Source organism: Pyricularia pennisetigena, chromosome 3 (genome assembly GCF_004337985.1).
Source record: "Pyricularia pennisetigena strain Br36 chromosome 3, whole genome shotgun sequence".
Taxonomy (NCBI): Eukaryota; Fungi; Ascomycota; class Sordariomycetes; order Magnaporthales; family Pyriculariaceae; genus Pyricularia; species Pyricularia pennisetigena.
The window spans coordinates 6,991,452-7,017,685 of NC_043742.1; the positions used below are offsets into that span (position 1 = coordinate 6,991,452).

Here is a 26,234-nt window from a genome sequence, read left to right on the forward strand (position 1 = left end):
ATGTGGTGTGCTGAATCCCCAGTCTACTTGACCCTACGCTGAGGCTGCTGCGGCATCCTTGACGGGATCTTCCTGCGAGCGCCTAAGCACATCCATAGCCTCCTCTAGACGGTCCAAAGTCTCATCTCGGCCGAACAACTCCAAAATTGAGTGTACGGCTGGGCCTGGATTTGATCCGAGCAGGAACCACCTCCAGAGCTTGTAGTTGGCATGGGGTATCTCGTTTCCTTGGACATCCCGACAACTTATGGCCGAGTGTATCGATGTCATCGAGTCTTTGAGGGTTTCAGCGTCCCACTTGTCCTCGCTGATACCTTTGAGGGCGTCTTGGATGAGCGCCAGGGCACCATGAACGTCGCCATCCGCGTTGTTGATCGTGATGGAGCCCAGTGACTTCCGGAGCTGGTCCAAGTTATCACGCAGTTGTTGGCTAGTCGGACGCCAGAAGAGATGCATGTTGCCCTCGACAACCTTTTCAAGCGGCCAAGCCTTGTTGCTCAAGAGGCGAAGCACTGCGCGGATGTACTCTCGTCTGTCGGCACTATCGTGTTCGCCTTTTAGCGCCGCGTGTAGGCCGTCCGTAGGCTTCTCAAAGCCACTGAACATGCCGGAGACTGTATCAACGATGGCGCCTATGGAATCATGCCCTGCTGCCGTGTTTTCGTTTTCTAGCTGTCGAACAAGATGTTGAACCTGGTGATATTGTATCTTGTCGAGGTCTGTGACGATGTCGCCCTTGGTGAATTTCAAATCGAACTGCATTGGTTGCTCTCAAGGGTCAGTATTGGCATGTTTTCGGTTCACCAGCTCAACCTTTTCTCTTCTTTCTTTGTTTCCGGTGCAACAACAACGTACGTGCTGGACGAGATCTGAAAGAGTCAGCGCCCCCTTCTTCGACGGGGCCCGCCAGCCGAGATGGGCCACAAAGTCGACGAGGGCCTCGGGGAGTATGTTTTGTTCTTGGTATGATGATATCTGGATGTCCGAGTTGCGCTTGCTTAGTTTCTGTCGGTCTTTGTTGACCAGCAAACCGACATGGGCGAATATCGGTTCCTTCCAGCCCAGGGCGTCGTAGAGGTCACAGTGCATAGGCGTCGATATCAGCCATTCCTGCCACGAAGAGAGTGGCCTTGATGTTAGCATTGCGTGCAGTTCTCCGTGTGCTCATCTTTTTGTTGAGTATCTCAACAGAGGTGCAGGAGAAAATAAACTTACGGCTCCCCTGATGACGTGGGTAACGTCCATAAGGTGGTCATCGACGACATTGGCGAAATGGTACGTCGGGAAGCCGTCGCTCTTCATGATGATAAAGTCGTCCTCCATGTGCTTCTTTCTGAAGCGACGGTACACGAGATCGGGCACGGCGAATGGCGTGGTGTTGCTCCTGAACCTGATCACGTGCGGGTCTCCCCTTGCGGCCCTCTCCTCGGACTCGTCCGCAGACACGGCGAGGCAGGTCCCCGGGTAGCGGCCGGCGGCGGCGCTGTCGGCCTGGGACGCGAGCTGCGAGGCCGCGAGCTCCTCCTTGGTGCAGAAGCAGCGGTAGGCCCGGCCGGAGTCGAGCAGCTGCCGCGCGTATTTGGCATAGTGCTCGAGGCGCTCCGACTGCCGGTACGGCCCTCTCGGCCCGCCCACGTCGGGCCCTTCGTCCCAGAACAGACCTGCCCACCTAAGGTCCTGGTAGAGGCGAGCCTCGGCACCTGGCACGATCCGCGTCCGGTCCGTGTCCTCGAGCCGGAGCAGGAACTGTCCGCCCGTGGCCTTGGCGAGCAGGTAGTTGAACAGGGCGGTGCGGAGGGAGCCAAGGTGCAGGAACCCGGTTGGGGATGGGGCGAAACGTGTCCGCGCCGGCCTCTCTGCGAGCTTTGTTGCGCTGCTTTGCTGCCGCCCCGTTGCTGCCGGTCCTGCTGTTGATGATGTTGCTGCCGCTGCGTGGTGGCTAAATTTCCGAACAAGGCGGGTCGTCGTTGCCCGACCGCAGCCGCCGCACGCTCTCCATGCTGGCCTTGGCCATCCGAGCATCGTGTTTGGAGACCCTTCTTTTCAGATGCGTCGGATCAAACTTTTTTTGTTTCAGTCAATTTTTTGGGGGAGGGGTTACTTTCTTGTCTGGAGAGCGACTTTGATGCATGCTTACATTTTGAAGGTGGTTTCGATTCGCCAACCAATTCAGAAAATCCCAGTGGAGCTCGCCATCTGGCTTGGGGCGCATTGCACCCCTGTAACAGTTGGCTCGCCCAGCGGTGAGGGTCCGCTGCGCCCCACCCTGAGGTGCCTGAAAAAGTGAGCTACACGGCAGATGTTTGCTTCTGTTTGGATGTGCCGCTGACATTTACAGACACAATAGAACAAACAGTTGTAGTTGAATAAAACAAAGAAAAAAAGAAAAGAAAAAAAAAATTGCCTTGACTACAAAAACTAAAAGTAGACACGTTCTACCAAAAGATGGCAGTGCTCCCCACTAACTATCCTTGGAGGACTCGAGCACCGCCTTGACCATCTCGTTCCCGACCTTGATGGCGTCGGCGAACCGCGGCTCAAAGAAGCGCTGCGTGACGATGAACCTCTCACGCCACGTGTCAAAGTGACCCAGGCTCACGCACTCTGCCCAACCCCTCGCGGCAAAGGTGAATTCGAGGTCGTCCGACCGGAACGTGTTGTCCTCGATGGCGATGCGTAACGCCTCGTCCAGCCGCGCAGGGCTGCGAAAGAGGTGCTCCGTGACGCCCAGCCACAGCCGGAACAGCGGCGTCGAGCAGATCATGTGATCGAACGGCACGATGCCCAGCGCGCTCCAGCAGTCCACCATGGCCAGCAGGCTGAGGTGGTTGTTGGGCAGGATCTGCTGGCGCTCGCCGCCGCCGCCGCCTTCCGGCTTCAGGCTGAAGCGGTCCAGCAGCCCGTCCTTCAGCAGCGGCCGCTCCTCCCACTTGGGCGCACCCTCGGGGCCAAAGACGCGATCCCGCGCCGCCAGCACCCGCCGCCGCAGCTCCTCGGCCCGGCCCTCGAGCATGAGCTTGTACAGCTCCGTGGTCGAGCGCGCGTACTGGTCGATCTGCTTGCGCGCCTCGGGGTTGAGTATGGCGAGCCCGGCGTACACGTGCCACTTTTGCGCGTAGATGCGCAGCATCAGGTTGATCTTTGCGTTCTCGATCCCGCCCACGTACCGCGCCCCTTCCCACGGGAACTCTTCGGACGCGTGCCACGCCTTGCCCATCGAGAGGAAGGCGGCGTGCGTCACGGCCTGCGTGTCGGCCGTGATGCGGTCGTGCTCGCGCGCTGTGAGTATCACCTTTTTGGAGTTGAAGCACTTGAGGATGGCTTCGACTGTTGCTAGCGAGGAGGGGTTATTGGTGCGGTGTGGTATCAGGACCTAGATGTGTGTGCGCATGTGTGTCGTGTGTGCTCCCTCCCTCACAGGTCAGTCAGCCCATCCGTGTAAATCAAGGCCAGTTACACGACGTGCCTCCATCACGACGAAAACGTACCAGAGGCTGTCCTTTGGGGTCTACATTTGGCCCGTGTAGAGAGTGGCATGACACTATGTCCACGTCGCTCGGGAGGTGCTGCTCGAAAGCTTTGATCTCAGGATCCTTGCAGGACGTCTGGCCGCCGACGATGGCACTCTGCTTGGTAGCTGCAACATGTCGTTCCCTGATAAGCGACTGCATACTCCTTTACGAGCAAGCTCGGCATCCCAGGGCGTCAACGTCGGAGGGGCCTTCACACATACATGGTCCATACTGGGCTACAACGCGGCCGATGGATGCCGCCTCAACACTGTAGATGACGTAGTCGCTAGCTCGAGATACCAGGTGGCCGTTGCGATGAATTGTTATATTATTCTAGTGTAAAAAAGGTCGAAAGGCACCTCTCAGCACCTATTCTCAAAATGGACAACTCAAGATCACCAAAAGACATGCGCGAACGAGAACACAGAGGCACGGGCAAACCATACGTGTCCAGAGAACTCCTCCCGTAGAGCTTCAAACTTTTCTTCCTGATCACATGCCAGGATCCTGATCAACCATGACAAAAATTTTACGTGGTTAGTAAGAGCAAGATAGAGCATCTAAGCTCGAGAAGTCACTAGAGCCAAGAGCATAAATCCCTATATCTTCACCGATTGTTAGCAATCATTCGGGTGCGTGTGCCGGACAAAAAAAGTGAAGGTTGTGAAGTGTTGCTCAGACAAGAAATAGTAAGGTAGCTGAGAATATTCATCATGGAAAGTCTTCAACCGTACCGGGGCCATAACGGCTGATCCGGTTAGTCTAGGACGATACTCTAGCCAAATGCACTCAAGTCATCATCGAAGGGGACTGTGTCCAAGGAGAAAAGAAACTCACCATAAGGTCGTCGTTGTCCAGTGCCGAGTAGCAGATAGAACAAAACGTGCCACAAGACAAAAAGAAAGCCAGCGCCATATCCTACCTCCATCCGGCAGCACTGAGCCTCCGGGCATACATCTTGCCCATGTCGCCCATGCCGATGATTCCGACAACGAAGCTGTCCATGGATGGAAGCCCGTTGGGAGACTGGGTCGACGCCGCCATTATCACACCAGTGCCTGGAACTAAGATTCCCGAGGATTATGCAAGACTCTTAGTTTCGATATAGCAAGATCGGTAGCTGCGGTCCTGGAGTTCAAGTCCAGGGGGGGCAGGTTTGGAATTTGCGAGGAGAAAAACAAAAGACAAAGAAAGAGTTTGTCGTGAGCAGAAGTTGAAAAATTCCGTTGCAGAAAAAAAACAGAGGTGGGGATTTAAAGTAATTGACCTGACCCACATTCGAGCTGTGGAATTTCGGTGGGGCTGTTTGGTTTGAATATCTTTGCCTTTCATGAGCGACTAAAAACACCCCCTGGCTCCTGAAGGGCAAACATCTAACCTTTGGAGGGGGAGGTAAAAATAATAATAATAATAATAATAATAATAATATAAAAAAAGGAAAAAAAAAACTAATATCACCATCACTCTCCAAGCCTCTCAAGATGGACTTTGTATTCGCCCTTGGATCAAACGGCTCAGGTCAACTGGGCATAGGCCACAAAGAAGACATCTCAGTACCCAAGCCGGCACTCTTCTCCTCGGCAGCAGGCGAGCTCTCGGCTCACCCACCGTCGCCAATCGTCAAGGTCGCGGCCGGCGGGAATCACACCCTGCTCTTGGCCGAGAATGGCGAAATATACAGCACCGGCGATCCGGCCTCCGGAGCATGCGGACTCAAGTCAGCAGCAGCGGCAGGAGACGCAGCCGAGGCAGGCCAATCACGACCGCCCGTCTTCCACAAGATCCACCTGCCCGCCGAGCAAATATCCCAAGTTCCGGACCGACTGGTCGCCGCCACCTGGGAGGCGTCAGTGATCACGGGACCCGACGAGCAAGGCCGGGGGAACAGGCGCGTGTACAGCTTCGGGTGCGGCAGCAAGGGCGAGCTCGGACAGGGCCCTCTCATCATCCGTCTCCCGTTCGCCCAGCCGATTGCAAACTTCCCACCGCCAGGGACCGAGGTCGTCGGCCTGTCGGCCTGCATGGGCCACGTCGTCGCCGTGCTGAGCAACGGGGACGCCTACGGCTGGGGTAATGGGCGAAAAGGGCAGCTGGGCGCGCCGGCAGGCGTCGTCACCGAGCCCCGCAAAATCGAGGGCGTTCCCTTCAAGGTGGTTAAGGCTGCTTGCGGCAAGGAGTTCACCTGCCTCGTCGGGGAGCCTGGCAGTGGAGATATCGCCGTGATAGGTCTGGACAAATGGAGCGTGCAATCTTCTGCACCAACTTCGGTGCCGGGTTGGCGAGACCTGCAAGCTAGCTGGGGTAACATCTACGTCTTGCAAGCCGACCGGAGCATCCTCAGCTGGGGTAGGAATGACCACGGACAACTGGCGCCATCGGGGCTGCCCAGAATGTCACAGATTGCGGTCGGCAGTGAGCATGTCGTCGCCATAGACGAGGCACGCGAAACTGTCGCTGCCTGGGGTTGGGGTGAACATGGAAACTGTGGTCCTGGTCCTCAAGTTCAAGGTGACAATTCACAAGGGAAAACTGGGTGGACTGTCATCGCCTCCGCCAAACATATTCCCCCTGGTTCCTCTATTACAGCTATTGGTGCTGGTTGCGCCACCAGTTGGGTTATGATTGGAAAACATGCTAGCTAAATCGGGTTCCGGAAAGGATCCGCAATACATTAGGGTGGCAAAATCTGACTTTTCGGATAACAACAGCAGCTCAAAATCTTAAGAGCTCTTGATCTCTAACCGGGACGAGGTTTCCATGGATGCGGAGCAGGAGTCACAATATACCCTCAGGAGAAGAGGCCGAACCGCCGCACGTCCGAGAGCAGCTGGGTTGGCTCAATCTCGGAGGGCAGACCAGTGTCGTAGGAGTCCTCTCGGCGGGGTTCGGACGGAGCACTGAGATTAGGCCGGTCGCTAATCCGTAGGGTAGGCGGGTTCTGTGTAGGCAATGACTAAGTTAGCCATGTCCCGGAAACTTTTTCTTGAGGTTTTGCCGCGTCGACTACTTACAGGCGCGTTGCTTGCATCCCAACCCAGGGCACCATTTTCTTCTCCGTTTTCATCCTCCTCATTGACAGGCTCCCACATTGGATCATCGTCTTGGGCAACAAACATAGACTCTGATCGCATTGTTGATATGGGGGGCGGTACCGGCGGTGGTCGCATCTCAAATTGTGACGGCCGAGTTGGGGGTGGAGGCATCATGACATTGGGCTCCCGAGCTTGCGAGCGTTCTTGCACTTGTTGTGTAGGTACTCTCGAGTTTGAGGCGGCCCGGCCAGATGTCGCGTCGAGACCAGGCTTGGGTGTTTTTGTGACTCGGCCCTTGCGAGTCTTGGGGTCGGCAGGAGTTCTCTCTCCAACCGTCATGAGAATAAACTCGCAGAGTATGCCATCAGTGGTGTAGTAGAGTTTCATTGGACGGCCGGGGTTGGAATATCTAGCGGAAAGATCTCCCGCTGTGGTGGTGGCATGTTGCAGAATAGCCCTGAAGTCCTTTACTGGAATGATAGTGTGCAGTTTCTCCTCAACCTCGATGTCGTCAAACTCATCCATCTCAACTGCAATAGAGGTGTGTAATGGCTTTTTAAGAATAGCTGTGCGTGCAGGTATGGAATGTTAGACTTGATGGCAATGTTTCGGGGGCGGCGGCTAGGGAAATAAATACCCACCGGCATCGTTTGAGAGTCTGTAATCTTTCTCAGTGTAGCATGCAAAGTTGACGACACCCTCGCCCTCGGTATGGATGTCAAGCAAGTCGATGCCAGGACCAAAGTGGTCCATTAGTTGACGTAATGTGCGTGACGCGATGGTCCAGTGGTTGACGGCTTCAGCAGGGTCAAACTTGACCCTTGTAGGAGCCTTTGCCTCAAACGGTAGACTGTGGGTTGCCGTGATTCCTACGAGACTCGAATGTGAGAAAGAATACTACATGATGCCGTTGGTGTTTGAACAGCTACTGACCATTTCTGCATATGATTTGAGCAACAAAGCGGCTCTTGGTGCCTGGTCCGTCGTTTATGGCGACGTCACATCTCTCAATGGTTGTTTCCCTTTCCCTATCTCGGCCTGGATCACCACCAACACGGACTCGAAATACCGACAGCAAGGCCTAGGTAGACACGTCGCAAGATATCAGTCACTTGGCCATGCAATCGGTGGCAAGTAAAACTCGTATGGAGCTGGCGCAGCATTCAGTGAGCAGCTGAACTTGCCCTAATGTATAGAATGCAGTAGAAGCGGTCCCTGTACTGAGCGCTGCCCTCGAATGAATATCGCGAAAAGAAGCGGTTCAGGTTGAAGATGAAGGATATGTGGGCCGACTTGGTTGCGTTGAGCCCCGTCAGGATAAACTTATCCTTGGTGGCATCGAGAGAGACGTCGTCACAGAACTTCAAGAGACAGCTCAAGGCGTTCTGCAGCGCAACGACGCCATCCTCGCTCAGGGTGAAGTTCAAAATGGCCATCGTTCCGCAAACCTCCCCGTGACTGCAGAAGTCGAAGTTACAGTGGTCCGCAGTGACGGCGAAGGAAACCGTCCAATTGGACTGATGTCTCAGCAACTAGACTAGCGTAGAACTACTGTTGAATAAGCCGTGTGTTAAAAGTTTAGGCCAGTCAGCTGAGGTTGTCAGCGAGCTAGGCGTTTTTGCACATCGCCTCAAAGTAATGACCTGCGGCCTCCGGTTCCTGGGCATGAACGATCAGGACCTTGGGCTTCCCGACTTGGCAGTTGGTCGTAACATTCCTGCGTGGGACCGGCAGAATCAGCAGTCGGCGTCCGCAGTCATGGCATTTCGTGGACTGCCCCACCAAAAGCGGATGAACACAATTCATACTACACGGTATGCACCAACTCTAGCAAATATGAATAATGCATTGAACAAAGGAGCAAATGAAAGAAGAAGAAAAAATTGGCATTTGAGAAGATTATCAGAGAAAAATATTCCATAAAACAACAGTTGTTTTTTGTTTTGGCTTTGCGTTTACATACTGTAAGCTTAATCCCAACGCCTTAACCTGTCAGTTAGCCCGTATAACTGGCACCCTTCCTAGCATTCAGCAGCTTGGAATTAAAACTGCTATAAACTCTGACGCCATAAAGGTCGAGGTGGAACTCATTCCCCGATTTTGGTTGAATACCCTGGATCTTGTCATCTTGGACTACAAATGACACCCTTCCTGAAAGCCCTGCCTTTGCGTAGTCCAAATACATCCGATCGTTTGTGTCATAAAATTCTTTTGAGGCAAGTTCTCCCGGAAGATTGTGGTGGGTAAGGGTAACCATATACTTCTGCCTCGGCCCAGAAGCATAGATGCTAAGCGCGGCGCTAACGCTGAGCGCAAGCATAGTCGCTGAAAGGAGAGCGATCTTGTAGTTCACAATGGTGAATTTTTAAAGGACAAAACAATAGGTTGCAAGTTTTTAATATATGTAGGTGCTCTGAGAGGTGTGGCGCATGTGGGGGCAAGTCCTTTCTCATCGAGAAACTGTTTGCGGTTTTGATAGATTTCAGTCCGAGTTATATTTTTTTAACAACAGCGTCAATGCACTTGACATATCGTTGAGAGTCATCCTCGTGATTAATTTTTGGTCTTATCAAGAATTAAACTCAAAAGGGAAACTGCAAATAGGGATCACCTTGGATATATGCCAATTTCCATGGTTGAACCGGAGTAATTCTAGTTCTCGTGCGATTCCTGCTGTTGTAAATGCGGCGTGCGCGGAAAATCCCAGATGCTGCCTTGCATTGCCCGTTCGTTGCAGAGGCTAAACCCAATCCTGACGAGCGCGCGGCAAGGCGGGTCCAGCCAGGCGCAACCGGCGCCGACCAGGGGCTTTTCTGTCAGTTAACTGTTGATTGCTAATGCTTGACATATCTCTTGGCAGACCTTTCGGCTGCCGATTTTGGTTTTGGACCAGTGAATTTTGTTTAAAAAAACATTGCATCTGGACTTGTTATCAGGCTTGTACAGTAGATCTCGGCGGCCGGCTCTATATTAAATATTGTAGTCGTCAGCTTGCCGCTTTTATCTTGTTCTTTTGTTACTTCTCTTTTTTTTCTGTTTCTATTCTTTCGTAGTCAGCGCGCTTTGCAAGGTTAGGGCATGAGTCGACGATTCTTGTATTCTCCTGCAGGGTTTTCATCGATCCGCCCTATCCGGCCCCGGCCCCGCTCTATACTGGTCAGGCGGCTCTCATCACTGCAGCCGACCATCTCGGATCCGTGCCGATACTTTAATGATTGTCAGCAAGAGTCGGCGAGGAATAAGGCCGCTCGCCGTGGGCCCGATCAAAGTCTAGCCTTCAATTCCCTTCATTTCACTGCCAACATCCATAGCATGTCTTCGCAGCCAGTGCCTGAAGCTGCTGCACCAGGAGCAGTTGCATCCGAGGCCTCACAGGTGGATACTTCAGGGGCCGAGGCATCATGCGCAGCGGCGGGTGAGAAGATGGCGGCAGCACCGAGTGCCCCTGAACAGGAGCCCAAGCTACCTCCGTTATCTGCAGCAGAGTACAGGGAGTACAATCGCCTCGCGGATATGATGACATACTTTGTGAGTTTTACCATGGGAGAAAAAAAACGACGACAACAGAGCCGCATACACACACTTTCAGGACACCAGTGCGATGCATATTCTGACCATGGAAAAAAAAAGCACAACCATTTCAAACAAACATGGAACATGATGTACACAGCCGCAGGCAACAACCGCCGCCCGGCAAACATGACGCTGCGGCAGTTCATCGACACCGGGCTCGCCTTTGTGCGCCAGCTCACCATGCATCACAACATCGAGGAGGAGCTGCTGTACCCGCAGCTCGCCGTCCGCATGGACGAGTTCCGCAACCAAGACGGCAAAAAGGGCGGTGGTGGCAAGCCCAACCGCAAGCAGTCGGAGCTCATCCGCCAGCACCGCCTGATCCACGAGGGTATGGACCGGTTCGAGGACTACCTGACGGAATGCCGCCGCGGCCAGCTCGACTTTGACATGGCCACGTTAAAGACCAAGATGGACGACTGGAACGACGTCTTGTGGCTTCACCTCGACGCCGAAGTTGAGACGCTCAAGGCCGAGAATATGCGAAAGTATTGGACGCTGCCAGAGATGAGGAGGTTGCAGATTTGAAAAGAAAAGAAAAAAAAAACAAGCGGGATAGGGTAAAGAAGACGGGGGAGGGAAGGGATCTTGTCAGCCTCAGTGCGGATGATGTAAAACTGTAAATTAGTGAATTGTTTAACTATTTTTACTTTTATTGTTTTCATTCTTGTTTTTTTTTTTTTTTTTTTTTTTTTTTTTTCNNTTTTTCCTTCTGTTCGATTTCATCCGTTGTCTCTCGAGTTTGTCTCCTCAACTTTCAGACCCTTTTTAGACTGAAGATCAGGCCAAGACACAAAACATGTATCTGACAGATGCATGAACCTCGTCTCCTCTTTACTATTTTTCGATTCGAGCGAAGTCCTTGGTGCACGTGCACTCCCTTACATACCTACTCCCTACTTGTTTTCCCCGCGTTCATCCAGCAGCTATCACCGAACTTTGAAAAGAATCGTTTCATGTTCTGATTTTCGAATCCTTCGCCTTCGATTTTTTTTTCTTAAGCCTCTTATTTCCCCCATTTTTGGTCCATTCTCACGCATAGGAGCCAAGGCAGAACATAAGCAAGGTTTATGTCCCTTCTTCTCCCCTTTCAACATGCTCGACCACACTCCTATTTATGAAACACTGACTAGGCATGATATGACGTGCGCCCGACGGTCACGGCCGAAGCTCCCAATCAGATTCTGACACTCATTTACTCGTTGCAAGTTGAATCAACATTCGACCGTCCGTCCAAGGAACCAGCCAGCTAGTCCTTGATAGCCCGCCATTGTGTGCAGAGAGTCGAGGAGTCGAAAGAAACATCCCATGTCTTTTGAGGTCGCCTTGATCGTTGTTCCATTTACTTGGCACTTGGACATCAGAGATGGACGCGTTGTTTCGGTCGATCATGTTGAACGGCAATCCACAAATATTCGGCCTGCTGCGAAGCAGAGATTCTAGACTAACTATACCCAGGGCCAGATTTGGACTCCCCATGCTCGTCGTAAGAAAAAAAAAAAAAAAAAAAAAAAAAAAAAGAAAAGAAAAAGAAAGAAAACTGATCGGGACGGGGAACCAGACTCATGTCGTAGCTGGTCAGAACCTAGATTTGATCAAAATTGAAAATGAATAAAAATAAGTGCAACCTGACAAAAACTCTTTGGGACAAAAATTGCTTTGTTGATATACCAACGAGAAAAAGAAAACATGCAGTTAGAAAATTAAGGAAATGAACCAGCCAAAATCCAAAGTTCGCCTGCCTGGGTAGAAGCTGTAGAAACCCGCCCTCTAAAAGTATGTTTATGCTAATCCATGGAGGGCGCAAAACAACGGCCCGATCATGTTCGAGAAGAAAAAATAAAATGAAAAGATACGCTCACCCGGCCAAGCACCATGATATGCAGAGATGGTTTCCTCGTGCACCCGAAATGTCGGAAAGTCAGCTGGCTGACAACTATCATGGTGACAAATGGCCAGGTAAGAGCCATCATTACTTCGTATCGACAAGAAACGCACTCGGGTGCCGGGGTATATGAGATGCGTTGCAGTTAGGAAGTCAAAACCATCGCTCGCTTTATCATGCATCCTGAATCCAAACCTATAGATAGTGAGACAAGTCGTTAGTGGATGTTTGGAGCTAATATTTCAGGCCTCATCGAGTCATGGGACGGTGATTGAACGCTTACCTCCATCTTTCCATTGTCTGACCTTTCCCTCCGGGCCATAGACTTGGAGGCCATGATGGCCATGTCCAGGTCATCCTGATCACCCATGGTGATCATTGTTCCACCGTCTTCGTCGTCGCGAACCTTGATCCTAACGTTGCGTCGGGATGCAATCTTGAACTTGTTGCGAATCTTTTCGACGAAATCCGAGTACTCGCAGGCCATTCCGATCAGAATCATCCTTGTGTCGTCTGTGGCTGTGTAGTGCACCTTGACCTTGATGTTGCGAATGTCTGGTCTTCTCGACTGCCCTCGCGATGAGCTCGACATCGAGTTTGTTCCGGGACGGCGGTTGGATACCATCTCGAAATCGCCCTCATCGAATGATCCATCATCAAAGTCGCTGCCTTCGTCCTCCTCCTCAATATACCGCTGTTGCGGTGCCCTGCGTTGTGACCGGCTGCCCCGGATGCTGCCGCCGCCGCCGCCACCGCCACCACCTCCATAGTTATCGTAGACGTCATCCAGATATCCTTCCTCCTCCTCTTGGGATCGTGGTCTCCTCCGTGGCGGCTCGCGCGTTGAGAAGCCTCGCGACGGTGCGTTAGAAGGAGCCCGGCTGGGAGCCCTCGAGCGTTGCTCCTGGGGAGATGTGGTACGTTCGTAGCGGTCATTGGGTCTTGCCTTGTCAATGTTAAGTTTGGCCGGCATGGGTTTCGGTCCATTGCGGACAGAAGCACCACGGCTCATAGTCTGCTTGTCATTCTCGGGCGGCGGCGTGGGGGGGAAAACGTTCCTGCTGTTGGGTGGCTCCGACTGTTGCCGAGCTCTGCTCTGCAATCCAGGCTTGACGAGGTTCGTGGCAGCATAAGAGATGTTATCACTGGGCCTGTCGTCCTTGACATCGGCCTTGCCAGAGTTTTTGATCTCGGACCCGGCGAATCCGGTGAAGGCGTTGGACCTGTCCGACGCGGCCACCAATCGTGCTTTTCCGAGGTAATCCTTTGTTTTCAAGTTCCTAACTTTTGCATCATTAGGCCTGTAAACCACTCCGACGGGAATGGAGAAGACGGTGTAGCCCTATAAGAATAATGTCAGCACTGTTGGTTCCTTTAATAACGGGACTTGATCCAATATTCAAACTCACCTCGGCCTCTTCCCGAATTGCATCGTCAATGACGTTGTGGTCCTCAACAACCTTCTCCTTCACAGCGTAATTCAAATCCTGCAAACCAGCATCCTTCTGCTGCAAGTAAATGTAGCAGAGACCACGATTGAAGAGAACCTCGCAGGAGTAGAGCTTGAACATAAGACCAAGCTGAGCATAGTCGATCATCGTGTTGCCTCGGAGGTACAGCAGGGTGTCGTTGAAGTTGGCGAGAGCCTCCTCGAAGTCACCAAGCAGGAAATTTGAAACGCCCTGCTGGAAGTAGGCGACAGCAAGGTACTGATCGAGTTTGATGGCTCGTTGATAGCATTCGACCTGCGCAGAGAAAGATTTATTTCTGTTAGTAACCCGTCCAACGGAAAGACTCTCCCCTGGTTTGCAGCAGAGCACCTCGAGGGAGTTACATACGGCTTTCTCGTGCTCGCCAAGTGTGGCATGGATCACACCCATATTGAAAAGAATCTTGGACGTATCCGAGATCTTGTCGAATTCACCAAGAGCATCCTCGAATTCATTGTTGTCGTACCGGCCTAAGGCCGTTACCCACGTTTCTATCTCCTGCCGTTGGCGTGGTTGTGTCAGTCAATCACACATTTGTATTCATTGGAGTGGCGTCGACAAGCACAGAACAATAGAGCGAAAAAGAGAGAAAATGCAAAGAATAGGGAATAAAATTCATGAATTATGGATAACAAACGTACCTGCTTGAGCGACATGCCGAAATCAATTAACTCTCTTTTGGTCGAGGATTGTTTCTATCCAGACCGCTGTGGTCCAGAGAAAGATGCTGCGTATATGTGCGAGGGAGTCGCACCTATTTCGTTGCAGGTCAAGTTTTGGGGGGGGGGGCAGCGAGCGGTTCAGTTGGTTTTTGATAGGGTCGATGGTGGAACCACAGGGCGGGGGGGATTTGGGTTAATAAGATCGGTCGCAGTTGATGTGGCTGCGCTCAGTTCCGAGACGGCAGGACCTGGGTCCCCCGCTTTTTTCTTCTCACTGGCACCCTGCTCTTCCCCTGTACCGTCTGCCACTCAAGTCGTAAGTCTTGTTCCCCGCCAAACCTGTAAAGTGGATGGCCCTCTTTTTCAGTGGTGGTTCAAAAATTTTAGTATAGCCTTGGCGCCTATAAGCTGGACTCGTCACGACCTAGGCGGTAGTCTTGTCGGGCTAACGTCGACGCTGGTTGGGCAATAGCAAAGAAACTCGGGCCCAGACGCCTCAAAGGCGAGCGACGTGCAGAGCTTGGCTGTTGTCGTGTGGTACCGACTAGCAGTACACACGGACCGATTAATGTATGTGGTGGATAGGGATAAGGGAAATAAACCAGGTAAGTGTCAAAGAATAAAACAAGGAAAGGAATATAATTAATGAAAAATAATGTTCGGCGTAGGAATAGAAATAGGAAGCTCAAAGGTGTTGGCAGATGTGCACACGATACAGAGTGTGCTCAAGTTTGGTTCAGTTGGCTGTGACGTGACAAAATTGCCTGCTTGTTGCTCGCTGCAGAAAGGTTGGTTTTAGAGTAGGCAAGGTAGCTACTTCGAAGATCAGGTGCCAGACCTTTTCGATTGGAGATTGTAATTATGTTTCCTCTCTAGGTTGGGCAGCGAATTGAGGCCGTTTGATCGTGTGCTTGTTTGCTGGATTTTGCGATTAAGACAGGATTAGGCCGGTATCTAGGGAATATGTGTAATATTGGAGCTGGATGTAGCGTCCTCGTATTGTATAGATCGGACGTCAATGGAAAGAAAACTCGCGATCGGGGATGCCGTCGTATTGGATTAAACAGACAAGATGATGGGATGCGCAACGGCGGTATACCGCGGAGAGTCGGGTTGAAAATGCAACGAATGTAAAGAGGATAGTTCTGCCAGCATAGTAGACGATAGACCCAAGGGATAAAGAATGATGAGGAACACCAATAAAAGCAAGAGGGACAGAAAAGAAAAAGGGAAAAAAAAAAATGTTACGGGGAGACGAGCGAATGATGCCACAGACAAACACTTGACGATCAGACAGATAGGATGGATAGCTTCCCATCATACAGTGCGCGATCGCTGGATGGAAAACGACTTGTGTCCGGTTTAGCCCCTACTGTGACCTCGATCTTGCAGAACGGGGGAATAGAAGGCTACTGTAAATATACTGTTGTTGGCTCTAAGTCTTCAGTATCGCTATAGGCTTCACACTACAGGGCAATGGGCTAACAGTGGGCCGATCCACCGCCGACAGTCATAGACGGGCTGACCTGGGAGACGGGATGTTAGTGTGAGTTGTTAGTCTAGTGTAAGTACCGAAGAAGCACAGTCCCAACCGCCCAGGCTCACTAGCATCGTTACTGTCACTAATGCAGTAGTACGAATTACTTGGTTGGGGACCTGTCGATGAACACGGGAGAAAAGCCTGTGCCCCAGGAACCTTGCCCGCGTGGACTGCTTGGGTGAAGCTCTGTGCAACGTCTTCCGCTGTCAGGGGTAGGCAGGCTTTTTTTTTTTTTTTTTTTTTTTTTTCACTGCACTTGTCCCTTGTGAAAGGGGAGGCTAGGCCAAGGGTCAAGGGTCAAGGGTCTGGAGTCAGGGACGAGAGCCGTTCTAATACTGGGTACCACAGGTTAGAGCATGTCGCAGGGCAGAGCGGCTTTGTTTCCAGACATTTGCGTGGCGCTGAGCCAGGGGCTCGCTTCGCCGTGGTGTACAAATGGAATTTGAAAAGAAAGGGTAAAAAAAGAAAAGTTCCGTTCCAATTTTCCTCTCTTGATTCGGTTGCTTTTGACTTTCTCTCCACGGGGCATAGTGTAACAGCCACTTGGAATGTAAATAATCAGATTTCACCATCCTGTAATTACGTTGGTCGTCCATCGTCCAGATTAGGTTCGATTGACGGCAGCAAGAAACCCCGAGGTTAAATCGAACCACATAGTCCGGCTTGGTTGACAGAATCGAATGTTCTGTACTCCATTTTTTTCTCTGCGTCTCAAGGTCACTACGCAATAAAGTGGTACGGAGGTTGTTCGGTCGGGGGGGGGGGTGTGGGCAGCATGTTCACTCACGGCACATCAAATCAAGGGCCAGCCACTGTCAGGGGTACCAGACACGTGTGTCTACTCCGAATAGAAGCCAAGCCAGGCCAAGCATTATACTGGCACTGATTTCCCCATTCGTCGACACCTTCCGTCTGCCCCCTAGCCCTCGACTCTCCATGCCAGCCATGGATTTCAAACTCAGCTTCAGCTTGGTGACCACCAGAGGAAGAGGTGGGTGAGTGAGATCAACGGGTCCGTACGGGTACGCACATTGCCAGTAATACCCAGCCAGGTACACACACCTATCTAACCTTAACCACGGTATGTGCATCATCTATCTGATTATACCTTATGTACTTACTGTACTCGGTAAGCACCTACCCCTGCAACATCACAGCACCCGCCAGTCTCTTGGTGCCTGGCAGGCGGTTAGAGGGCCTGTCTTATGCGGCCATGCGTGTACAGTACTGTGCCGATGCACTCTGGAATCCGTTCGCATGCCTCCCGTGCGTCTCTTGGCTTGGTGCGTACAGAACCTTGCCGTATTGGTTTAGCTAAATTTCGAGCCCGAGGTAGTGGGGATATTTTTTGATTGTATTTACCTTTTTCTTCTTCTACCCCTTCAATGTCTTGGCTGCAAAGTCTGAGCAGAGAGCCCACTTTAAATATCGGTTCGGCATGCCGTTGTTCATTAGAGCTATTTTACTATTAACGTTGAAGCTTTTTTCTTTTTTTTTTTTTTCTCTCTATGAACTCCAGTCACGTGTTTGATTGAACTGGGTTGTTTGTCTGTGTGTCCTCGCTTACTGTTTCCTGGTGTTGCTCCATGCTGTGTGCTTCCTCATCCTCTCTTTCCCAATTGTCATTGTATGAGGTTTGCCGTGCAAACTCTCGACGGCAGCCATTTAACAGGAAGGGCCACAAACAGGTTCCAGAAAACATCAATGTCAATGCACCATAGGCAGGTTACCGCAGAGGTTTTTCCCGAATCAGGCCCTTGTCTGCCCAAGCATCATGTGTTCCAGGATGCTTGCCGACCAACCGGCTTATTGGCTGCAGCCCACGGCACTTGAGCACCTGCTTCGTTCCTTGGTTGCTACAGACTGCAGTGCAGGACAGTATGTACATGCTCTCCAGATTCCAGTAGTTCTGTTATAGGTTCCGGCGAAATACTGTGTAATGAATTTTTAGTATATATCTCTCTATCGATGGACCCTTCTCTGGACTGACGTATCAATATTCTCAATTTATTCCCTTTTCTTTCTTTTCTTTTTCCCTCCTTCCTTTTTCCGTCTTTTGACGTGGTATTTCCTCCACCCCTCATGTAGCCCAAAGCCCACTAGCCGTTGCAGAGGATACCCCCGCCAAGCTTTGGCCAAGCAGCAGACTGCCATAGCCGAACTCGCCTTGATTGAGAATCCCATCAACACCTCGTCAACATTCCCATCCCCTTGTTCACAAGTCCCATCGATCCTCAGTTTTGTCCACCTTGTGTTGGTTGAGTTTTACGTCGCAGCCGTTGATCGGACATTCACAAGTTCGTTAGTCCGTCAAGTCGTTTCAACGGCTCCGCCTGTAGATCTCGTTGTCGCTCGTTGGCCAGAATAAGAAGAGCCGAGTTTTACGGCCGGGATGAGATCCTGTCGGGAGATAGAATCCTTTCAATCCCCCATCCCTCCTCCAGCAGATCCAGAGAACTTAAAAAAAAGACCAAGCCAGCAAACTAACAGCAGGATCGCGGAGAATTGGTCGCACATTTCGTCCACGATAGCTGTCAGTCACACTTGTGGCACTGACAGTGGAGTGAATGCGGCAGCTCGACTGGGTTGATTCGTGGGCTGAGCAAAGCCAATAATTTTTAACTTTTGGGTGATGAAAAAAGGTCATGGTTTTGTGTGTGCACTCCACCAGATCGGGTATGTGATATTGGTTCATGTTGCTTTTTCTGGAGTGAGGCGCTTAGAATCCTTGAAAGCCCACAAAGCTAGTGTCGAGCAACCTGTTGCTTACAATAAATATACTTTTTGTCCAATTAAAGATGCCTCGAAATCCAATCATTTTAGGATGTATTGGATAAAAATGTACCATTTCTCCAGCTGGGCGCTTACAAGAGGATTTTACGGTTAGTCACATGGGTCATACAACACATCACTGACCAGGCTCATCAGACCAATTTATGATGTCGATATGTAGGCGCGAACCCCAAGAAGCATATCGCAGAGCATCCTGACTGTTCTACGTACCCAGTGAAAATCCACTACCTAGTCGAGTCGAACCCCATGCCAGATTGTAATAAATGATTAGCCAAAAGGTAAATCAAATGTGAAATCGGTGATCGGATCGAAAACAAAAAACCTGACTAACTCATGGTTATTTTCTTTGGTTGATTACACTGTTCCCCTTTCTACAACAATAGACCGGGATTAATGCTACCTTGCCTAGCACCCCTGGTCCCCACGGAGGCCTTGTCGCCTCGTACTTATGTACAAAGCACTTGTACACCCACCCACCCCATGACTCCGTAAATAGTAGGCCAAAACTCTCCTCTGAAAAAAAAGATCTTTGCTTTTTCGTCCTGCAGAAGAATAAGCCATGGAACACTCAATAATCATAATCATGGGATGATATTGTGTCACGACAAGTGGGTTATAAAGGGGCGGGTCAAATCCGAAACTCGCTTGGCAGCCTTCCTGTTTGAGGCCTGGCAGGTCTCTCCATATTTTTCACCTCAGCCCAAACGAAACCCCCCCTGCCCTTTCGCTCGTTTCTTCTCTTACCTTAGCCTACCTTGCCTTCGTCCCAATGAAAACAACAAAGTATCACCAGGTGGAAATCCAGTCAGTCTACTGCGTAGCGCGTAATAGTTCTCCCGCTTGATAGTTTGGCATCTTGCGCTGCAACCCATAAGCATCCTCAAGGTGTCCGATAGACCACATGGCCCTATGCCGACAGCCGGAAAATTGTGCCTGATCGACAGCGCAGCCTTTTCGTGTTTGTCGCGACTTGGTAGCGGGTGTTCTCTGTGTTACTTGGCAGCTGTCATTTGAAGAATGCCCTTTTTTTTTTTTTTTTTGTCCTTGTCTGAAGGGAGACGACAAGAGGCGAGTCTGGGCAATAACCAATATCTACCCATGTGTAAGGCCCTGTTGTACGAAGTAGTAATTTCGGTTCGAACAAAAACACGATGATGCATCACTAACCTCGCACCACCCATTTCGACAACCTCAATAAACTTGACTCTGAATCCCCTGCAACAAGTGTCTCTACATGGCTTCCCATAGAATGCTCCTTTTTTTTTCACCCTTGCGTCGAATGTACGTGTACCTTACGTATCCGTGGCTGAGCCTCCGGGAGGGTAAAAAGTGGATATATTTTTCGTCTCAAGTGCCCTGGTTCACATGCATCTGTCACTGCCGCTCGCCTTCCGGTCTGCAGCTGGTGGGGGGACCTTAGAGAGAGACATGTAACCCCCTTTTTCCTTCCCCGAATGTTTCCTTTGGGTTAATGCTTGACCGACTAGGGAGCCTGATTAGCAGAGATCTACCTTAAAATGTTCAACTAAGAAAGTCTTGGCTATGGAAAAGACCAGACCAAAAAGCGACGACAGCATAACCAGCGGCAGCCTCACAGGGCACCAGTGGAGAGTTCAGGCTGAACAAACTACGTATCAGGGCCCTGCAGCTGTATCCATATATCGGAAGAAGAAACGAACGCCCAGAGGTGTTGTCTATCAAGCGTTTGAATCTGAGCAAAAGCCAGGGTCGATCAAGCTCGGATGGTCTAGATGTTTGCGTGGTATAATCTCATTTGGTACGTTTGTAGGCTGGATTCCGATGTTGCACAGTCATGAAAGAGGCAAACGCCTAAGCAATCCTCATACGCGGGCTCGATGCGGGTACATGCCATGGCTGTTTGAACCAGGCTCATTCTAGGTCCCATCAGAGAAATGCTCGATATTTCTTCTAGGCCTCCGCGCTAAAACATGCCCTTTTGAATCTCGTCCTTGCGTTCCTCCCATAATGTCTTCCCTGAGCACGCGCATACCGTCTTGTCGTTTCCCCACACGCCAGAACTTCTGGCAATGATTCCCGCAACTGTGTCGGCGTCATTCTTGAGTATGTTCTCGCCACTCGAGGCCTCATCGAGCCGAGATACAATCATGGCGTGGCCTATAACCTCCCAGACCTGGAAAGAGGCTTCCATAAAGACACTCCCGTGGCCCTCCTTTCCCACCTGAACGGTCCCCAAAAAGCCCCTTGGCTTGGCGTCACCGATGGCGCTAGGGTTTGTGGCGGGACGATCGGACCCGGCCCAGACCGGACCCGCCGACTCGACGCCTTTCGTCAAGTTCCCGTACTCGCGGATCGTAATTTGATATAATCCGGGCGAAACACCTCGCACCGTCAAGTCCACCAGCGTCACCTCGGGGGAGACCTGGACCATTCTGGCCAAGCCCCTGACTTGCCTCTCACGCTTGGCTCTCTCCTCGGGCGTCTCAACAACACTCAGATGTTGATAAGTCTCGAGGATGCTGACAGCAGCGCCTTGAGATGATACACACACAAACACACACATGAAAAGTAAGCAAAGCGGCACGTGCTACAGTGATGCTGAACAGACAGGTCGTGCAGCAGCTATCCTCTCTTACTCGAGGCTGGAGTATGAAATTAAGGCTGCCCTGTAGGGCAGGCGAGGAACAAATTCGCTGGCGACTTACTATCTGACGAACCAGATCCGCGCAGGATGGCGTCTCTGCCAGTAGCTTGGATAGCGTCTACTATGGCTGAGGGAGCGGCTGGTTGATTGCGTGGCCCATTTAGTAACCTCGAGCTTGGCTAAGTGGTTAAAGAGGTGCTAGCTAGCCTAGGGGCTGGCTCGCTTTAGGGTGCCTCCAAGGGAGAGGAACGGACCTGTGCCTTCGATTGAGACCAATTGGTCTTTGAGGTTTGCATCTACTTTGGTGATGCCATCCAGCTTCCGCACAGCGTCTGAAACATCCTTGATGCAGCTTTCACATGTCATGTGCACCGCAAAGAGCGTCTGTCGGAAGAGAAAAAATATCAGCTTCGGTTCGAGACCACCGCCACGCCGGGATCCAAGCATCCAGGCAAAGATGTATGTTTGATGCCAGATTGCTCGCTTTGAGGTGTGGCTGGCGGAAAACGACAGCAAAGGAGGCGATGAAGCAGGGCTGTAAGGAGTCGGAGCGTGGTAAATGACTATCTAGACCAAGAATGGAAAGCAATATGTAGTACAGGTACAAGCCAGGCATACCTGAAACGGATGATTCACTCCCATTCTCAATCAAAGACCGACCAAAAGCCGGTAATTCTCCTTTGCGATCGTTGGCCGGAGATATCTCACTACTATGGGCTGTTGCGCAGCTAAGATAAAAGTGCAAAAAAGAAAGATTCTGAAGTGACGATCAAGAATGCATGTATCTGCAGCTATAAGAAGAAAGTCTTGAAAACGGCTTGAACCGGAAAGACAAGACGAAACTCGGACAATGGCTAGGTATGTGCTCTGCGGAGTGGTAGTGGTTGTTTTTTTTCTTTTGTTTATCTTGGGTGAAACCCAGAAAGGGGCCGGTAAGCAGAGAAGCGAAGAATTTAGTGATCAAAATGGATGGAGTGTTCGTGGTAGGCAGGCTTTTACAAGGACTGGTATGACGCGGATTTCTAATCGCCGCGAAGGTTCTATACAAATCCAATGAGGGGCAAACCCAACATTACCGTAACTACATTTTCACACAGTAATCACAGATACAGAGCATCTAAAATAATACGAGCAAGATGTTATCTTGCATAGAGAGTCTGGGAGCAAAGGCCACCGTCTATATCTTTTTGTCTTGTTCGAGTCGACATGTTGCAGTCTGTCCGGTTCTTCCGACATGAGCGCATCAAGACAGTCCCAAAGTTTGATGATATGAACGCATGCACCGATGATCGGGCCGCATGGTGGGGGCAAGGTAGGCTCTCAGTTATTGCCGCAAAGTGGAAGGGTTAGGGTTGATGCAGCCACTGCTCTGCAAGGGCCAGGTTATCAAGCGATAAGCTCCAAGATTTTTCGGGCGCGTCTGGCACGGTACTAGCTAAGGTAAGAGATCTATCTCTAAGCATAGAAGTGGTGTGCCATTGATTAATTGGTCACTCGAAAACGACCACCAACAAGCGGCAGCAAGCCTCTCAATTCAACCAAGGTGTACAGAGAGGCCGTGAGCTAAATTCTTGGGAGGAGGAGGCAAAGGGCTCCAGCACCTTGAACACCCAGTGAAGCTGGGAAATCGTCAAAATGTCACAAACAGTCGGCCTGGTATGTACACTGCCGCAAGACGGACGGCACTAATAATGCCTGAAGAGATCAGGAGAAAAAGGAGAACGCAGCTACCAGAAGAACCCGACTAATCACTAGAATCCTCTCACGTCCTCCAGACCCGGCTCGCCTACTCGCGTGCATGGCATCACATCTCCGCCTCGGCGCCTCACCAAGCCCTCAGCACCATCAAGTCGCCGCCCGAGGCCGTGACGCCCCCATCGCTGGGCCGTCTTGCCTCGCGCATCGCCACAATCCTGATGGGCAAGCACAAGCCAATCTGGGACCCCTCGACCGACTGCGGCGACTACGTGGTCGTGACCAACTGCGCCGCCCTGTACACGACGGGCATGAAGAAGTACCGCAAGACCTACTACCGGCACAACACGCGGCCCGGCTCGCTTAAGTCGGTCACCATGGACGTCCTGATGGACAAGTTTGGCGGCTCCGAGGTCCTGAGGAAGGCCGTCAGCGGAATGCTGCCCAAGAATAGGCTTAGGGACAAGAGGCTGGCGAGGCTCAAGGCGTTTGAGGGCGAGGCCCATCCGTACAAGAGGAACATAATGAGGTTTGGTGACAAGGCCGTCGGCAGGCCCGGGTGGGAAGATGCTGTCAAGGCTATCCGCGCAGCCGATATGAACAGGTTATAAGAGACTTGGTTGGGTTCGGGGGCCTGGCTGACGGGATGTACATTTACACCCGGCTCCAAGGCTTGACATCTGGCAACAACAGTTGAAACGGATATGTATCATACCCTGTTATTTTTTTATTTGCCATAAACTGTATTTTATTCACGAAAGATTGAGGTCCCTTTGGTGTACGGTTTCCAAAATGGCGACAGTTGGCTAGTGCAGGGGCTCACTCGACTAAGTAGAGTCGACGGCAAAACCCATAAAATTTTCACTTCTCGGCACAGAGATCATCTGGCTCGTGCTAACAATCTAGGGTCTCTCCATCTCGCTGTGCCATATAGCGGACGCGCAGCTTGCCTTGCATGTACCGAAGTTGGAATGGGCTCAGGGACATACTAATCATTCCAGAATTTGTACGGTTTTATTTTGCCATTCAGGGCAGATCAACATCCCTCTGCCGCGGTTGTTCTATATGCTAGCCTATCTTCATGGCCAGTGACATACGAGTAGGGCTACGTATGATATATCCAAAAAAAAAAAAAAAAAAAACCAAGAAACGTTGACTTCGGGCGGGTATCGTGCAACCAACAACGACAACACCATAAACAAAACACTACATTTAACGGCTAACCTCGCACTTGATGAGGCCATTGGGTCCCGACTGGGGCACATAAACCTCGGCATCCTTGCCTGTGTTTGCCAGGCCCTTGTGCCAACTGAGGTCTGCGTTCGGAAAATATGATCACTGTCAGTGGGAAGACTCATCGGCCTCCAAACGCCTAGTTGATCAACAGACAAACTTGTGCCACTTACCAACTTCAAAGTAGTGCTTGTTCGGTAGCGAGTAGTCCGTCTTTTCGACCTCGGGCGCAGCCTCAAGAATCTGCTCACACATTTTGTACATGGTGGCTTGAACCGAGGCGCTGTTGTCAGTAGCAAACGTCTTCATGGTGATGGACCTGGCGTCCTCCCAGGCCTGGTCGAACTTGGGCACGATGGCCTTGACGGCGTCGAGGTCCGGGAACGACTTCCACGACCAGCCGCAGTCGACGTCGGTCGAAAGGATGCGGTCCCACGTCTCGGGCAGGGTGGTGTACTCGTCGCGCACGAAGCCGTGGAAGGCCGAGCCCGTGCTCTTGAGCACCGACAGGCCCGAGATGCCGCTCCGGAGGGCGATGCCGGCGCCACGTCGGACCACGGCGCCGACGGTGCGTGTCTCCTGCCCGTCCCGGAAGAAGGAGTGCGGGTGCGGCTGGCCGTCGATGGTCATGCGGGTCCAGCGGTGCACGATCACGTCGACGTGGGCCGCGTGGATGTGCGAGTACGTGTCGATAAAGTGCTGGCCCAGGATCGAGGCGTAGAGCTCAGGGGGGTTCACGGGGTTCTCCCGGGCCTTGATGTAGATGGTGTTCTTGATGGAATCGGTGGCCACGACCACGCTATTGTCGGCCTTTGTGTAGCTGTTGCTCACACCTGGTCAGCGGGCCTGTGGATGAGGTGTTGATGGGTAGGTGGGCTGCTCACGAGGTGTCGATCTCGCCCTCCAGCAGACAGCATACCGTCATTTCTGTGACGCTCTGCTGCCCCGTCTCTGTATTCCTGTGAACCTTGTAGACGCGGACATTGTCCTTGCCATAACGGGCTGCAGAGAGTGAAGGCATAATGGCGTGGACAAATCACTTGAGTAGAATTTGTGGCTGTTTTGACACTGTTTATAGGGAAGGGAGTTGTTATCTGGACTTGAGGTTAACCAAGGCTTGCTGTGGGTGAAGGTGGATGGATGCACGAGGGTTGGACGTGGCAGATGGTGAAACGGGCCACTAACTACTTACCTCGAGTAGAAAACCTCGGTTATTCAAAACACTACTCAAATTCTCAAAATGGGGGTACAGAACCGAGAGGAAGAGGAAGAATGTATTTTTGTTTCTATTTAATAGTGAGAGCAAAACACTATGCAGCTACCCAGTTGCACATGATCTCAGACAGAGACACGAAAAACCTAAAAGAATAATCAATCAATGGTACAGCCCAGGATGTGTTGTTTCGTCCACAATCTCACAACTCCATTGGATGAGCCATGCAATGAAACTGGGCCCCATTGGAGGTCATAAAAGTCAGGCCATACCTTTAGCTTAGCCCTCAATCATAGTTCAAGTGGTTCGATCATTTCCAACCCGCAGTGAGGGATTGCGCGGGGTCCCGGCGGCTGGTTGACTACCACCGCTAATGGAGAAGGCGCGGTTTTCCTTATCTGCGTCGCCCACGGAGTGGGGGCAGCCGGAGGTCGTGGGCTGTTGCCCCGAGCTGGAGCTGGACGTATGCAAGTCTCCTCTACCCCAGCGCGGATTGATACTGTGTTTGGGTGATCCGTTTTCGGAGGCTGAGCTGAGTTATATCCTTTCGCATTGGGAACGTTGCAATTCTGGATGATCCTTGTCGGAGACTTGTTTTGTATAACCAAGGCAAGGCAAGCCCCAAAGGGAACAGACGGGAAATAGCAAGGACAATAGAAATAATAACGCAATTACCAACACAAGTACTACGAATGTGGTTACTGATCGTGGAGAAGTAAAAGGAGCAGCAAGCAGCATGCGCAAGCAGTGCAAGGGAGCAGCGGGATCTTCGTATGTGGGGAGCCATGTAAATCTGGAGCAACCAGCAGCATACTCCAGCAGCATATGGCAGTTTTTAGTTTGGCCAACATTACATTAGGCGCGGCTTTCTGTGATGGTATAAAATCTGGAAGCGCGAGCACCACCGATGGAGTTGTGATTGCCAACCAGGAAACTTGACAAGACTTTTACCACTATCGAAAGGGGATGGCATGGTTCTAGTG

General features: G+C 51.4%; 8 protein-coding genes across 8 annotated transcripts; 3 read left to right on the forward strand and 5 right to left on the reverse strand.

The window, feature by feature from the left end:
* Positions 1 to 33: 33 nt before the first annotated feature.
* Positions 34 to 4,556, reverse strand: PpBr36_03658 (uncharacterized protein; the record flags this gene model as incomplete). Its single annotated transcript, XM_029890828.1, has 8 exons — positions 34 to 756; positions 856 to 1,110; positions 1,216 to 1,922; positions 2,467 to 3,373; positions 3,489 to 3,637; positions 3,734 to 3,845; positions 3,959 to 4,019; positions 4,435 to 4,556. The coding sequence occupies 8 exons, from the start codon at positions 4,554 to 4,556 to the stop codon at positions 34 to 36; spliced, it is 3,036 nt and encodes a 1,011-aa protein (XP_029753427.1).
* A 437-nt stretch (positions 4,557 to 4,993) lies between these two features.
* Positions 4,994 to 6,154, forward strand: PpBr36_03659 (uncharacterized protein; the record flags this gene model as incomplete). Its single annotated transcript, XM_029890829.1, has 1 exon — positions 4,994 to 6,154. One exon carries the CDS (start codon positions 4,994 to 4,996, stop codon positions 6,152 to 6,154), a length of 1,161 nt encoding a protein of 386 aa, XP_029753428.1.
* A 146-nt stretch (positions 6,155 to 6,300) lies between these two features.
* Positions 6,301 to 7,980, reverse strand: PpBr36_03660 (uncharacterized protein; the record flags this gene model as incomplete). Its single annotated transcript, XM_029890830.1, has 4 exons — positions 6,301 to 6,450; positions 6,524 to 7,110; positions 7,186 to 7,413; positions 7,725 to 7,980. The coding sequence occupies 4 exons, from the start codon at positions 7,978 to 7,980 to the stop codon at positions 6,301 to 6,303; spliced, it is 1,221 nt and encodes a 406-aa protein (XP_029754274.1).
* A 1,271-nt stretch (positions 7,981 to 9,251) lies between these two features.
* Positions 9,252 to 10,645, forward strand: PpBr36_03661 (uncharacterized protein; the record flags this gene model as incomplete). Its single annotated transcript, XM_029890831.1, has 3 exons — positions 9,252 to 9,359; positions 9,620 to 10,072; positions 10,175 to 10,645. The coding sequence occupies 3 exons, from the start codon at positions 9,252 to 9,254 to the stop codon at positions 10,643 to 10,645; spliced, it is 1,032 nt and encodes a 343-aa protein (XP_029754273.1).
* Positions 10,646 to 12,176: 1,531 nt separating this feature from the next.
* On the reverse strand, positions 12,177 to 14,148 carry PpBr36_03662 (uncharacterized protein; the record flags this gene model as incomplete). The annotated part of the gene is made up of 5 exons (XM_029890832.1): positions 12,177 to 12,197; positions 12,286 to 13,344; positions 13,412 to 13,747; positions 13,841 to 13,990; positions 14,134 to 14,148. The coding sequence occupies 5 exons, from the start codon at positions 14,146 to 14,148 to the stop codon at positions 12,177 to 12,179; spliced, it is 1,581 nt and encodes a 526-aa protein (XP_029754272.1).
* A 6,281-nt stretch (positions 14,149 to 20,429) lies between these two features.
* On the reverse strand, positions 20,430 to 21,557 carry PpBr36_03663 (uncharacterized protein; the record flags this gene model as incomplete). The annotated part of the gene is made up of 3 exons (XM_029890833.1): positions 20,430 to 20,998; positions 21,172 to 21,249; positions 21,365 to 21,557. The coding sequence occupies 3 exons, from the start codon at positions 21,555 to 21,557 to the stop codon at positions 20,430 to 20,432; spliced, it is 840 nt and encodes a 279-aa protein (XP_029754271.1).
* A 1,188-nt stretch (positions 21,558 to 22,745) lies between these two features.
* Positions 22,746 to 23,416, forward strand: PpBr36_03664 (uncharacterized protein; the record flags this gene model as incomplete). Its single annotated transcript, XM_029890834.1, has 2 exons — positions 22,746 to 22,766; positions 22,886 to 23,416. 2 exons carry the CDS (start codon positions 22,746 to 22,748, stop codon positions 23,414 to 23,416), a joined length of 552 nt encoding a protein of 183 aa, XP_029754278.1.
* Positions 23,417 to 24,017: 601 nt separating this feature from the next.
* On the reverse strand, positions 24,018 to 25,059 carry PpBr36_03665 (uncharacterized protein; the record flags this gene model as incomplete). Its single annotated transcript, XM_029890835.1, has 3 exons — positions 24,018 to 24,121; positions 24,212 to 24,858; positions 24,923 to 25,059. 3 exons carry the CDS (start codon positions 25,057 to 25,059, stop codon positions 24,018 to 24,020), a joined length of 888 nt encoding a protein of 295 aa, XP_029754277.1.
* Between the last annotated feature and the right edge of the window lie 1,175 nt (positions 25,060 to 26,234).